This window comes from Carica papaya, chromosome 8 (genome assembly GCF_054855325.1).
Source record: "Carica papaya isolate Zhongbai chromosome 8, ASM5485532v1, whole genome shotgun sequence".
Classification (NCBI taxonomy): Eukaryota; Viridiplantae; Streptophyta; class Magnoliopsida; order Brassicales; family Caricaceae; genus Carica; species Carica papaya.
Window position 1 is genome coordinate 32401383 of NC_142316.1, and position 13156 is coordinate 32414538.

General features: G+C 34.2%; 2 protein-coding genes and 2 non-coding genes across 4 annotated transcripts; 1 reads left to right on the forward strand and 3 right to left on the reverse strand.

Moving 5' to 3' along the window:
* Positions 1 to 1809: 1809 nt before the first annotated feature.
* On the reverse strand, positions 1810 to 2768 carry LOC148252803 (Thioredoxin superfamily protein). Its single transcript, XM_088209852.1, has one exon. The coding sequence runs from the start codon at positions 2630 to 2632 to the stop codon at positions 1937 to 1939; it is 696 nt and encodes a 231-aa protein (XP_088065978.1). The 5' UTR covers positions 2633 to 2768; the 3' UTR covers positions 1810 to 1936.
* A 2907-nt stretch (positions 2769 to 5675) lies between these two features.
* On the forward strand, positions 5676 to 9867 carry LOS2 (Enolase). Its single transcript, XM_088209298.1, has 17 exons — positions 5676 to 5833; positions 6275 to 6338; positions 6557 to 6621; positions 6708 to 6755; positions 6942 to 7028; positions 7130 to 7210; positions 7417 to 7518; positions 7613 to 7693; positions 8026 to 8100; positions 8183 to 8245; positions 8344 to 8421; positions 8581 to 8775; positions 8878 to 8928; positions 9030 to 9118; positions 9205 to 9256; positions 9345 to 9401; positions 9491 to 9867. Exons 1-17 carry the CDS (start codon positions 5768 to 5770, stop codon positions 9569 to 9571), a joined length of 1335 nt encoding a protein of 444 aa, XP_088065424.1. The 5' UTR covers positions 5676 to 5767; the 3' UTR covers positions 9572 to 9867.
* Positions 9868 to 10777: 910 nt separating this feature from the next.
* Positions 10778 to 10860, reverse strand: TRNAL-UAA (transfer RNA leucine (anticodon UAA)). Its single transcript has one exon. It is a non-coding gene; the product is annotated as a tRNA-Leu (tRNA).
* A 1691-nt stretch (positions 10861 to 12551) lies between these two features.
* Positions 12552 to 12634, reverse strand: TRNAL-UAA (transfer RNA leucine (anticodon UAA)). Its single transcript has one exon. It is a non-coding gene; the product is annotated as a tRNA-Leu (tRNA).
* Positions 12635 to 13156: the final 522 nt, after the last annotated feature.

Genomic DNA, 13156 nt, shown 5'->3' on the forward strand with positions numbered 1-13156 from the left:
CAGAAATAAGAATCTATAATGTTTTGGAGGGGGATATCAAGTTTACTATGTATTATAATCTATATATAATCTTTCTTTTTTTTTTTGGTTCTTTCTTTAAATCTAACGATAACCCTTATACTATATAGTTTTAAACCGAGGTGAACAAATGTGCTAAGAATAACTCACATATATAGTCATATTACTATATCGTAAAATGACTAAGTATAGTAATAATAAAAGATTCAATTAATCTATCACCATAAAAAAAAATATATATATATATATTTGTTAATAGTAACCCTTAGTTTTGGTTACAAATTAAATATTTCTAAGAAAAATATGGAAATTGAACATATAAGGAATTAATATTAAAAAAAAAACTTCAATAATAAATTGTTAATGAATAATGCAGAAACTAGATTTTAAAAATTATTATGATATCACAACCAATCAATACATAAAATAAAAGAAATCTACAAATAAAATAAACAATCAATAAAGTAACTTATTTCTCTCCATAATGTATAGAAAGTTGTTTTCAAATACCTATACTTGTAAATAATATCATACCTTAAGTTTAGTTAGTATTCTAGAGTTTACGTTTGATCTTGTTACATGCTATTTTGGTCAATTTAGATGTGTGAATAAAATGTTGTATGAGCAGCCTTGCTTGATTATCAAATTACCATATTAGGACGAGAAAATTTTGACTTTGGAAATAGAAAGAGTGATGACAAGACTATGTTTCTAGTTAAAACCAATCTACTTGATTTAATCCATCTTATATTGATAAATCAAGCTCCAAAACTGTTGGTGCTGACTTGTTTCAAGGCAATTTTTATGAGTTTTAACTTAACTTAGAGTATTTGTGTCATTTCGCAAGTTAGGAGGCAATTTTAGAAATTTCATAGGTTTCCCACATCACCCAAAAGAGAATCTCAGAGTCATGGCGTTGGGAAGTCCAAGCTGCAGTTCGAGTGAAGGAATTTTAGCACATAAACACAAAATTAGCACCCAGCAGTTAGAAATTGGTGCAACAATGCCTTGCGATCAAGAAATAAATAAAATTTGGTCACTGCAGTGCCCCAGACCTAGTGCCGCAGCACTGAGCAGCAACTTTGCAGTAGAATTTTGGTGTCAAAGCGCCAATGGCAACCGGGAATTTTTGACTAATAAGAAAGAAATTGTCTCTTGTTGCTTTCATTTGGTTTTTCCACTATATTAAGATTCTTTTGAGTCTTTGAAGGGGGAGCCACTATTAGGTGCTAAACTTCCATTGAAAGACATTGAAGAAGAAGAGGAGAGGCATCAACATTGAGATTCTACCAAGGGAGAGAATACAAGATGGCTACTCGAGGAATCAACGTTCAACCTAGAACAGGCATTATCTACCACGGAAAGATCACTTGGAAATTTCAAGTTCCCTCGATGTTTTTTCCTACTCATCCCTCACTTCTTCCTTGTGGGTGCCTGAGAAGCCTTCATCTAGACAGGTCAGATAGATTTCATCATCACCCAATCACCAAAAGGCATGAAAATTATGAGTGCAGGACTCTCCCTCATAAATCTCCCAACTCAGATTCTCCATGGCTGTATCTCGAAATGGTGGGTTTGTCAGAACATTAAGAAGGCAGATTACACTGCTTCTACTGGCGGTGGTAAATGCTCCTAGCCTATTATAGTTCAGAGCAGCAAAACAAAGCACAACCAGAGATCGCACATTTTTTCTGATCAATTTACAATGCCGTGTTATCCATACTGCAATCACGGAGGTGATTAAAGAAATATGACATTTAAATACTGAATTGCAGGTTCAACACCAGAAAATCATGCTCGAGGCTTTGTAGATTTTATTAACCAAAATAGCTCATTTTCTTCAGTCAAACAAACAAGCAACTTAAAACCCTAAAGAAAATTTTCAATCGATGAAAAAGGAAAAACAAACTAAACAGATTCAAACCACTTTGAGCATATCCTCTGCGCTACTGAAGGTGAAAGCTCCGCCTTCCTCCAAATTGAGGACCTTCACCACTCCATCCTCCGCCAACAGTGCGTACCTCCTCGACCTAACCCCCAATCCCACTGGTTTATCGCTTAGGTCAAGCTCGCACCCGATCTTCTTCGTGAATTCCCCGTTCCCATCCGACAACAACAGCACCTCGTCGTTAATCCCTAGGTTCTCCTTCCACGCTTTCATTACGAATGCATCGTTTACGGAGATGCAGGCGATAGTGTCCACTCCTTTCGCCTTCAGCTCCGCCGACTTCTCCACGAATCCCGGAAGGTGCTTCTGGGAGCATGTGGGGGTGAATGCGCCCGGCACGGCGAATAGAATGGCCTTCTTTCCAGCAGTAAGTGCGGAGACGGTCGTGGTCTGGAGTTCCCCGGACGAGTCGAAGTGAGAGAGAATGGCATCGGGGAGCTTGTCGCCGACGGAGATGACGGCAAAGACACCAAAAGATTTAGTTGAGAAAGAGAGGGGCTTAGATTGTTTAGGGTGGTGGTGGAGCCTGAGAGGGAGAGGAGAGAGCGAGAATCTGGAGGAGAGAGATTTAGAGGGGGCGAGGAAGGAAGCGGTTGCGGAGGAGGAGAAAGAGAGTGAGGCGGATGGAGAAGAGAGGAGTCGCGAGATGGAAAGAGAAGCTGCCATTGTTATCTGTTATTCTAATATCACAGTAATGAAAAGCGCAGAGAAAATGGAGAAGGAATATTTTTGGGTGGTTAAGGAAAGAGATTGAATAGGTGCCAAATCTGGGCGGAGCAGACAATGAACGGAACGAGAAGACACGTCACAAAGGGGGGAAAACGCCGTTCTTTAGTTTTGGAAGCTTTTGTTGGGCTTTCTGGGAGAAATATCTGCCGCATTGTTGGGCCCAAAGCAAAACATTTGATGGTGGACGAGGTACGTGGCGTAATCACTAAGCGACACGTGTAATGCAAGACAACGACACTATCAACCACGTAACTGGGCTTTTTAGGTGAAGTGAGTAAAGCGGACTTTATTATTTTCATCGGCAAGAAGACTGTGTGTCACGTACCAAGATGCCAATCGAATATTCCATTTTCTTGTTTTTTTTTTTTTAATTTAATAAATTAATTTATTGGTATTTATAATATAAAAAGATTAAAAATAAAAATAAAAAAATATTTATTTTATCCTGAAAATTGGCACTTACAATATTCTTATGTGTGTTATGTAATATTTTTTAATAAAATAAGGATATGAGGGTCATGCCGGACTCGATCACATCGTCAGCTCACATGTGACTGTTTGTTGTTAAACAATTCGGAAGCTGCAAATCTTGCAGCCATAATGTCAACTACCAATGCTGACTTCCTTATTAATTAATTATATAATCCGATTCAACTGCAATAATTCGAAATTATTTATTATAAAATTATAAAATAACATAAATTAACTGAAATTAAATATAGGAATATAAATCAAATTGTAATCAAAACAATTATGAATAACTCATACATTTAGAAAAGGTTAAATTATTAATTTTTTTTTTTTAAATATATGCTGACGAAATTCATTTGTCCCAGCTTCGTTAGTGGAGTTCTACAAATGGAAAGTCTGTTAGTGAAATTAACAGCTTAGCGTGTACCATTTGCATTATTAAATAGTCTATTAATTTTCTCTATTACTTCATAACATAAACACAACACTATTCAAAGTACATATACAATGTATTAATTAAAGTATTAAAAAATATTTAATTAATCATTAATACAAATACTTTGTATTTATTTTCTGACAGTTATATTATTTCTTCTTGTATTTTGTACTAGTAATATAATTTATATATTTTAGATACTGTTAATTTAATATTATAAAATAAATAACAGAGAAAAAATGTAGGATCATTTATAAAATTAAATTTTTATTTCATTTTTTTAATTTTGAACGATAATTCTTATATTTTTATATAACAGAGTAAATTTATGAGTAAAATATTATTTTTGGTACAAGTATTGCAAAAGAATATTTTATTAATTTAATAATTATTTAGTTAATTAATACAATACTATTAGTTCTTTCTTTGTATAAGAAAATACAAAAGTTAAAAAAGAAAAAATTAAGAGATCGTCATACATATTTAAGGACAAGAGTTACTTATGATATTATTAGTGAGGAACTACTGTAAATCATTCGATACTTGAACATGAAAGTGGAGACTCATCAGTAGAGAGAACCCAACATTTACCAACTAATCAGCACATTTATTTCATTCGCGATAAACATGTTGAATCCTGATTTGTCAATCCTGCTCCAACAAGTGTTTGATCTTACGAACGAGGACGACATACACATTAGTACTGCAATATTCCTTAGTAAGTAATTGCACCGCTAAAACGCTATCTATTTCTAAGATAATACTACGGAACTCAGCATGTCAAGCGAATTGAAGATCATCGAAAGCATCCTAAAACTCGCAATGAATAATAGAGCATCTACCAATCTTCTTGCTGAAGCTTCTTATGCAAGCACCATCCTTATCCTTAATAAGTCTGCAATAGCAAACGAAATTGATTGCAGCACAATAAGCACCATCATTGTTCACCTTCCACCATCCATTGAGAGGTTTCTGCTAAGCTACAAGCTCTTAGACCTGTGTGTCATACCTGAAAAAAAAAAAATCATATTATTAATTATAAAAGTATAACTAGTCATGAGAGATACATCATTAACAAGCTCGTCGATGTTGCTCTCATTCTCTTGGAAAACAAATATATTTATATGGTTTCACAAACTCCGGCAAATAAGGTCAAAAGTCACTTTTCAATCCTGAAATGTCTTGCACCAGGACCATTTATTTTTGAGGTTCAATACGAACTACTCATTAACTATTCTACAAAAGAACGTTGAATGGGTTTCAGCAGATATGATATTCAACCACAGCAGTTTAGTCACGCTGCAATTATGGAGGACATGATCCACATCCTCAATAGGATCGCCACACCTATTACAATACGCAGTAGATGACATGTAACATCGATATATCTCATAATTCGTCAAGAGCTTTCCCTTAACAGCCAATCAGATGAATGTACGCACCTATTGAGCACTTGGCCAACGCCAAATGTCTCTCCAATTTCTATCCTCCAAGTGCTAATGATCACTCTCCAGGGGGGCGTAAGCCGAGCTAACCGATAAACACTTAGAGCTCGTCATACCCCAAAAGTAAAAGTTTAAGATATTGTTATCTATAGTGATTGGTACTGCAACCATATGGAGCAACGTGCTCATCGGCAACACCTGGTGCAGGACTTCTAAATTCCATTGGCAGGACAACATCACGGAGTCCCTGAGACATCTATGGAGATGATGCTCATCAATATGTACGAATATTATTAGTTTAAATACACAAATAATTTATATATTTTAAAAATTGACCTAATTTAGATTTTTTTAAATTAAAAAAAATAAAAATTTAAAATTATTAAATAAAAATAGTTAAATAATACTACTCAGTGCATCAGACCTGCGGTTTTGAAAAAGAGCACCAAACGGAAAGTGAAGTTAAACAAAACCGTGGACATGTATGTAAAGTGAGTTTCAAAACCAGGGCTTCAGTAAAAACACACACCACGGTAACGACCACAGTTTATTCTAATACCAACAAAACCTAATATCTGATCCGACGGTTCTTATTAATTTCATCTCAACCGTCTTCTCTTTATATACCACATTCACTCTCTTCTTTCTATCAAAACCTTCTCCTGCTCCATCCTGTCGTCTCTAGCTTGATTCCTCTCTTAGATCTACGAGCTTCTGGCCATGGATACCATCGTCTCCGTCAAGGCAAGGCAAATCTTCGACAGCCGTGGCAATCCCACCGTCGAGGTTTGTTTTTATTCTTATCTATCGTTTTCGATATTTTCTATGTTATCGATCTGTTTGTTAAGTGTTCCGGAAAATGGTATCCCGGATCTTTTTCCGACTATCGTGATCCAGTTTATGATCGACGTTACTGTTGAGTACTGTGATTAGCGTTTGATTCGAGATTAGTAGCTTTCTCTGTTGAATCATTTTCTGGATTAGTTAACTGCTGTTGTTAATACTGCGAAACTCGTCATGTTGTTAATCTGATGTTTCAGGATTCTAATTCTTATTATATGTTTTGACTGTTGTTCGAGTACTTAAAACAAGGATTTTGGTGAATTTTTTTCCGTTTTCTCTCGTTGATTTTAGGTACTTTTTCTTCTGCATGCTCACAGCTATTGCGTTACTCCTTTTCTTCGATTTTTTCATCGGGTTATAAAATGAATCAAATGGTTGTTGTAGGTTGATGTGCACACATCAAAAGGCGTGAAGGCAAGAGCTGCCGTTCCAAGTGGTGCATCCACTGGTATGTCTACTGTAATCTCCTATTCAATTATACTTGTCTTAAATTTTTTCTGCTATTGTCACTAGATGCTAACGTTTGAAAAATCAGCTCATTTTTACTAAAATTGTCCATGAAGGGTCGTCGAGAGATGCTAGTAAAGTTTGGAGTTTATTAATGGAAATTGATTTTGATAGTTTTAACACTTACCGTTTTGTCATTGTTTCTTTCGTGCGTTTTAGGAGTTTACGAGGCTCTTGAATTAAGAGACGGAGGATCAGACTACCTTGGGAAGGGTGTATTGAAGGTGAGTCTATCATTTAGCTGCACATTTTCCGTACCCAAAATGGGGATTCAACTTCTTTACTGATGAACTGGTACCGCCATTTGTAGGCTGTGGAGAATGTTAACAAGATTATTGGCCCCGCATTGATTGGCAAGGTTTGCTCCTTTCACTACTGTAGAATATTATTGGCACTACACATTGTTAGGTGTTGCAATTTGAATTTGCCTAGGCAGTTCCTAAGTTAAGTTTGAAGTATGCTGATAATGCTTAGTGACATTAGCCATTTATCTAATATCTTGCTTTCTTTGTTCTTAACTGCAATCTTTTACTTCCCTGTCCAGGACCCAACTGAGCAGGTGGCCATTGACAACTTCATGGTTCAACAACTTGATGGAACTCAGAATGAGTGGGGTTGGTGCAAGCAGAAGGTATCTAATCAGACTTCCTTTTGTTTATGTTCTATGGATAATCGCATGTCAATAATGCAGCATGCTCCTGATCGCCACTACGCATCATGTGTTTTTTTCAGCTCGGGGCAAATGCCATCCTGGCTGTATCTCTCGCAGTTTGCAAAGCTGGTGCGGCTGTAAAAAACATTCCACTTTACCAGGTATTGCATGCTCAATTCTTGTGTCATGTAAAGTGAATTGGTTGAGATGCGGTGAAATTGCTGGAGATGCAGTTTGTTTATGTAGTTAAATTTTTCTTTGCATTTCTTAGATTATATTATTATGTCCTTGCATGGCCGTTTTAAGTCTGTCTTCCGGGTCCCTAATTTCCCAAATTCATCTGATAATATAACCCTTCTGGATGCAGCACATTGCTAACCTTGCTGGTAACAAGAAATTGGTTCTCCCAGTTCCGGCTTTCAATGTGATTAATGGTGGATCACATGCAGGGAATAAACTCGCTATGCAGGTATGGTAGTCTGAATTCCACGGACAAATACGTATTCTTCATGGATATTCTGCAATCTTGAGAATCTGAATCTCCAATCTACCTATTTCTGCAGGAGTTCATGATTCTTCCTGTTGGAGCTTCATCTTTCAGAGAGGCCATGAAGATGGGTGTGGAAGTATACCACCATTTGAAGGTTGGTTGCAAACCATCTTTTCTGTATACATTCTTGTAACCGGGTTGCATCCCTTTGGTTCCCTGTTAATACTTAATATATTGCTTCTTTTTCGTCTAAAAAAAATCTTTTCTTTACGCTCTGTTTCTGTCGGCTCTACTGGCAAATTAGACTCCTATCCAGGATTTATTTGTCACTTAAAATTTGATTCCCTATTACTGATATGGTTTCATGTGTTCTCATTCATATCTCCTGCTCTACTTTCTTAAGTTGTTAGAGAGATTATTCTTGCTAGAAACTTCAAAGCAATTGCTAACTGGACATGTTTTTTCTTTTCTTGGTTCTCTTTCCAGGCTGTGATTAAAAAGAAGTATGGTCAGGATGCAACAAATGTTGGTGATGAAGGTGGCTTCGCTCCTAATATCCAGGTTAATCGCTTTTTGCTATTTCTGGTTCTTATCTTTAGTATTTATATTATGAGTTCTCTCATATGATTTTTTATTTCTTCAGGAGAATAAGGAAGGTCTTGAATTGCTAAAGACAGCCATTGCAAAAGCTGGCTACACTGAAAAAGTGAGTTTTTGTTGATCCCTCTTCATGAATCTATTTTGCTTTTTCGGTCATGAGGTAATCATTAGATATTGGACTAAACGTTTTCCTGATTATGTTAGGTCGTTATTGGAATGGATGTTGCTGCATCTGAATTTTATGGATCTGATAAAACCTATGACTTGAACTTCAAAGAAGAGGTGAGGTTGCTTTTAATTGACAAGTGCTCTTAATGATTCTAAATCACTTTGATCTTAGACTCTGTAAATCCACCTTGTTTAGTTGAATTTTTGGGAGAAGGATTATGCCAAAATTATTGTTATGGTTGTTTCAAGATCCGTTGTCTCTATATTTTGCAGTCCAACGATGGTTCTCAAAAGATTTCTGGTGAAGCTCTCAAGGATCTGTACAAGTCATTTGTTTCTGAGTACCCTATTGTGTCAATCGAAGATCCGTTCGACCAAGATGACTGGGAGCACTACGGCAAGCTAACTAGTGAAATTGGAGAACAAGTTCAAATTGTGGGAGATGATCTCTTGGTTACTAACCCTAAGGTACGGTCTTGTCTAACATTGATTAATTTTATTTGATTAACGAGATAAGAATACCATCTACTTAGCTCCCGTTTTCTCACTGCACGATATTCATGCTTGCAGAGGGTTGAGAAGGCAATTAACGAGAAGGCTTGCAATGCTCTTCTTCTCAAGGTAATATTGCGATTGTTCGGATGAAATATTGGAATTTTTCTTTCCACGCTGAAAAACTAAATATATAAAGTAGATCTTAAAGTGATGTGATTTGCGGGCAGGTTAACCAAATTGGATCAGTAACCGAGAGTATTGAAGCAGTTAAAATGTCCAAGCAAGCTGGCTGGGGTGTGATGGCCAGTCACCGCAGGTTAGAAAAACAAAATCATAATTTACTGAAAATCTTTATTTTTCATGTGGACATGAAGATCTAACTAGTTTTACCTTCTCTTTCAGTGGTGAGACGGAGGACACTTTCATTGCTGATCTTTCAGTGGGTTTGGCAACGGTAACCTTTCAATTTTTAATCCTAGTCCAAGACCATGTGTTTTTTAAATTTATTTTTGGTTTCTAACAGAAGTTGTGGGTATGATCAGGGTCAAATTAAGACAGGAGCACCATGCAGATCTGAACGTCTAGCAAAATACAATCAGGTTGGTTTCCCTGACCTATGAAGTTTAAAGAATGTTTGCTCTTTATGTAAGCAGTTTCCAATTACTTTGGTTATCTTGTGTGTATGTAGCTCCTGAGAATTGAGGAGGAGCTTGGTTCAGAGGCAGTCTATGCTGGAGCTCAATTCCGCAAGCCCGTTGAACCTTATTAGACTTGAGAAGCCATGGATGAGGGATTGCACCCGATAGCGAGCTTTTATGTCTCAAGGAATAAAGTTTTATGCTTTGTTCTTACTCAATAATTTTGACGACAAAAAAAAAAAAAAAGGTTTTGATATAAGGAGCTTTAGAGACTGCCAGCCGAATCTAGATACTTGGTAATTTATGTTGAGAGCATGTTTGTGAGAACTTTTTTTTGAGCTCCATAATTGTGAAATGAATTGTAGTTGTGGTGCATTTTAACTTATTTGAAATGGTTGCCGGGTGCATCCTGAGAATTTTTCTACTACCCCTTTCATGCTGCAGTAGGCAAAAACATGGAAATAATTTTTGAAGTAGTGTAAAATATAAAAAAATAATTTACTGTGAACGAAATTCTGTTCCGTGAAAGAGAAATATTGGATGAATTCAACATATAACCGACTGCTGATTCAGACTTTCCAGGAATCTCCTGGGACGATGACTTTTTTTTTTTTTTTTTTTTTTTTTTAAATTTTATTTAAATAAAAGATTCTTGGATATTTATTAATTAATTAATTAATTGACATCAATAATATTAATTTCCAATAACAATATATTTGCAAGAGCAATTATGTAACGTTTTATTTTTATAAAATAAAGGATGACAAAATAGAAAAATGGTTTAATTTATCATCTTATGTAATAACTAGAATTCAGTACAAAATAATTTAAAAAACATTTGAAGATTTATTATGTAACTAGCTTCACGATGGAGGTTAGTTAGAATTGTACTTTTATTGTTTCTGAGTGAGTAATGTACTTGTATAATATTATTGTTAAAATTTTAATTACAAAAAATTTAATTAATATAAATAGTCTAGATTTTATTAGTATAAACATATTTTTTATTCTCCAAAACTTGAATATCAAAAGTGAAAAAGATACTAAATGCATTTTATAATCATACATTGCATTAATATTTAACATGATAAATTTGTTCAGTTGGGTTCCTATATCTACAAAACACAATATTCAATATTGTATTTTGTATTTTCATAGATTATGAAATTTTAAGTCTCCGCCCTTAACCTCTCCATTGGATTTGTGTATTTATTCGCAGTGTCTCCATGAACTTCTTCTTGGTATAAAAAAACAAAAATCAAAAATCAAAACCTCAATCAATGATTTGCAAGGCTGTGGGGGAAGAAAAAAAAACCTAACGAAGAGTCATCTTGTTTTGCAGGCTGTGGGGTTCGAACCCACGCGCACTTATGTGCAGAAGATCTTAAGTCTTCCCCCTTAACCTCTCGGGCAAACCTGCCGATGTATTTGATAGAATATCAATAATTATTTTAATTAAAGTACTACAAAATAAACATGAAATTAAATCAAAGATATTTTTATCGTCATATATTGTGTTCTATAATATTCATTGATTATTAGACAATTTAACTAAATGAATTTGTTCAATTTAGCCCTATATCTACAAACTAAAATGTTATATCTTCTATTGTTTGTACCATCGTATTTAATTATATTATATTTTATTAATCTTATTTAATTATATTTTCTATTATTTTCTACAAATTTAATTTCTTTTTTAGCCTCTTCGAACAACTTCCTTATTTGCCTACGTGGTCTTTCCTAATTTCTAGTTACATTCTTCTTATTTTTGATAGGTAAAATAATATCGATACATAATTAAAATTCTCACACATTTAAATGAAATCTTAAGTCTTCCTCCTTAAGCTTTATGGTAAACCTATATAAGTTTTTGTAATCATACGTTACATTTTATATTATTTATTGACAACCGAATACTTAATAGAACAAATTATGCAATTCATTCCTATGTGTAGAAACTATTTTCTATTGTCTTGTATTATAATATTCACTTCTATGGTATTTTATTGATTGATCTATTAAAATATTACATTCATCTTTTCATTTAATTTTTTGAGGGAACTTCTACATCTATTTACAAGTTTGTCTCAAATTTTAGGCTAATTTCTTTTGACTTTTTTGTAGCCATAACAATATGAAAAATAAAATTTAATAATTTACAAGTTATAGGGATCAAACTCATGCGTACTCACGAGCAAATAGATTTTAAGTCTTTCTCCTTAAATCTCTCAGACAAAAAGGAAAGGTGCTTACACCGTCAATACTAAACTAATGGTAAAAGTGTGCGAGTGAATAACTAATTAAATTAATTAATTGTAATTAATTAGATGTAATATTAATTAATTAGGATTATTTTTCTCAAACTAAACCAAGTAACAAGTGAAATAACTCAACGGGTCCAAAATCATTTCCTTCTTTTACGTTTTTTTTATAAAAAAACTAAGAATTAATAGAATTCAATTAAAATTAAAACTAAAGATAAGTATATAAATCATTAATCGGTAATCAAATCCATAATTGATGAACAAACAAGAAGTTACGCTAATAGTTCATTCAAAATTTAATAAAAATTAATATATTATAATTTTTATTAATTTCAAATTTTTAATTTAAACTGAACCGAAAATATGTAGTCCACATAATTTAGGATTTGAGGACTACATCTAAATTTAAATATTCGACACCTAAACTTCTAAGGCAAAATTACTTATTTAATAATTGTTTTGGAGTTAGGACTTTGCATGCAATTTGGTGAAGCTCTTAATTTTTTTTAACTTTAAGACTCCTTTGGTTCAAACCTACATACGAACTTCCTTTGCAAAACATCTTAACCATACCTTCCTAATTTTCAGCAATTCTTCTAACCTCCTGATTTGACATGATAAAAGATAACATTATCCCAGAATTTTGTACCAAAAGTTTCCAGCTTTTGATTTACATAACAAAGATAAAAGCTTTTTGTCTTAATGTCTTGAAAAAAAACCTGCCCAGCCAGCCACTTGTATATATAAAATATAAGACGCCTTGAGCATATGTCTTCCGGTTTGTCCGTAAGCTTTTGGCCAATTATAATTAATAAATAAATAAATAAAATACAAATTAATATTATGCAGGCTGTGGGGTTCGAACCCACGCGCACTTATGTGCAGAAGATCTTAAGTCTTCCCCCTTAACCTCTCGGGCAAACCTGCCTGTTTGTTTCTGTAATAAAAATTCGATCCAAATTCTACCGCTGGTACGATGGCCAGCCTTAGAAAGTAAGCTCCGTCATGCCTTTGCAAAGGGAGAGAGAGGAGGAAGGCAGAGATGGCTAAGCCATTGGAGATATTCTAGTTTCTCTTCCAATTTTATTCTTTCTTAGCCAATCTTGAATTCTAATTATAGTTAATCAGTTTTCATCTCTATAATTATAACATTGATTTTTTCAAAGTTGAATTATTCGCCTCCTTTTCCTTAAATTTCTTGGAAGGAACTACTTGGAATAAGAATCAAATTTCCACCCAATAAATAATTCAAAATAAGAATTGAAATATATAAAGATTAATTAAAAAATCACAGCTAAAAAGTAGAATTTAAATAAAATGTAACAGTGAAAAACATGATAAGCTTTGCTACTTAAAGATCGTTGACAAATAGCAAGGAACCAGTACGTATGGCACAGAAGTTATGGTCTTGGACGGAGTTGACGGACCACCCACTTTCACCGGCATTCT

Excerpts from the sequence above, each read along its gene's own strand:
- LOC148252803 (XM_088209852.1), bottom strand. The coding sequence starts at position 2,632 with ATGGCAGCTTCTCTTTCCATCTCGCGACTCCTCTCTTCTCCATCCGCC.
- LOS2 (XM_088209298.1), top strand. The coding sequence starts at position 5,768 with ATGGATACCATCGTCTCCGTCAAGGCAAGGCAAATCTTCGACAGCCGT. Across the intron at positions 7,029-7,129 it reads GGGGTTGGTGCAAGCAGAAG|CTCGGGGCAAATGCCATCCT; the intron begins GTATCTAATCAG and ends TGTTTTTTTCAG. Across the intron at positions 9,257-9,344 it reads TTTCAGTGGGTTTGGCAACG|GGTCAAATTAAGACAGGAGC; the intron begins GTAACCTTTCAA and ends GGGTATGATCAG.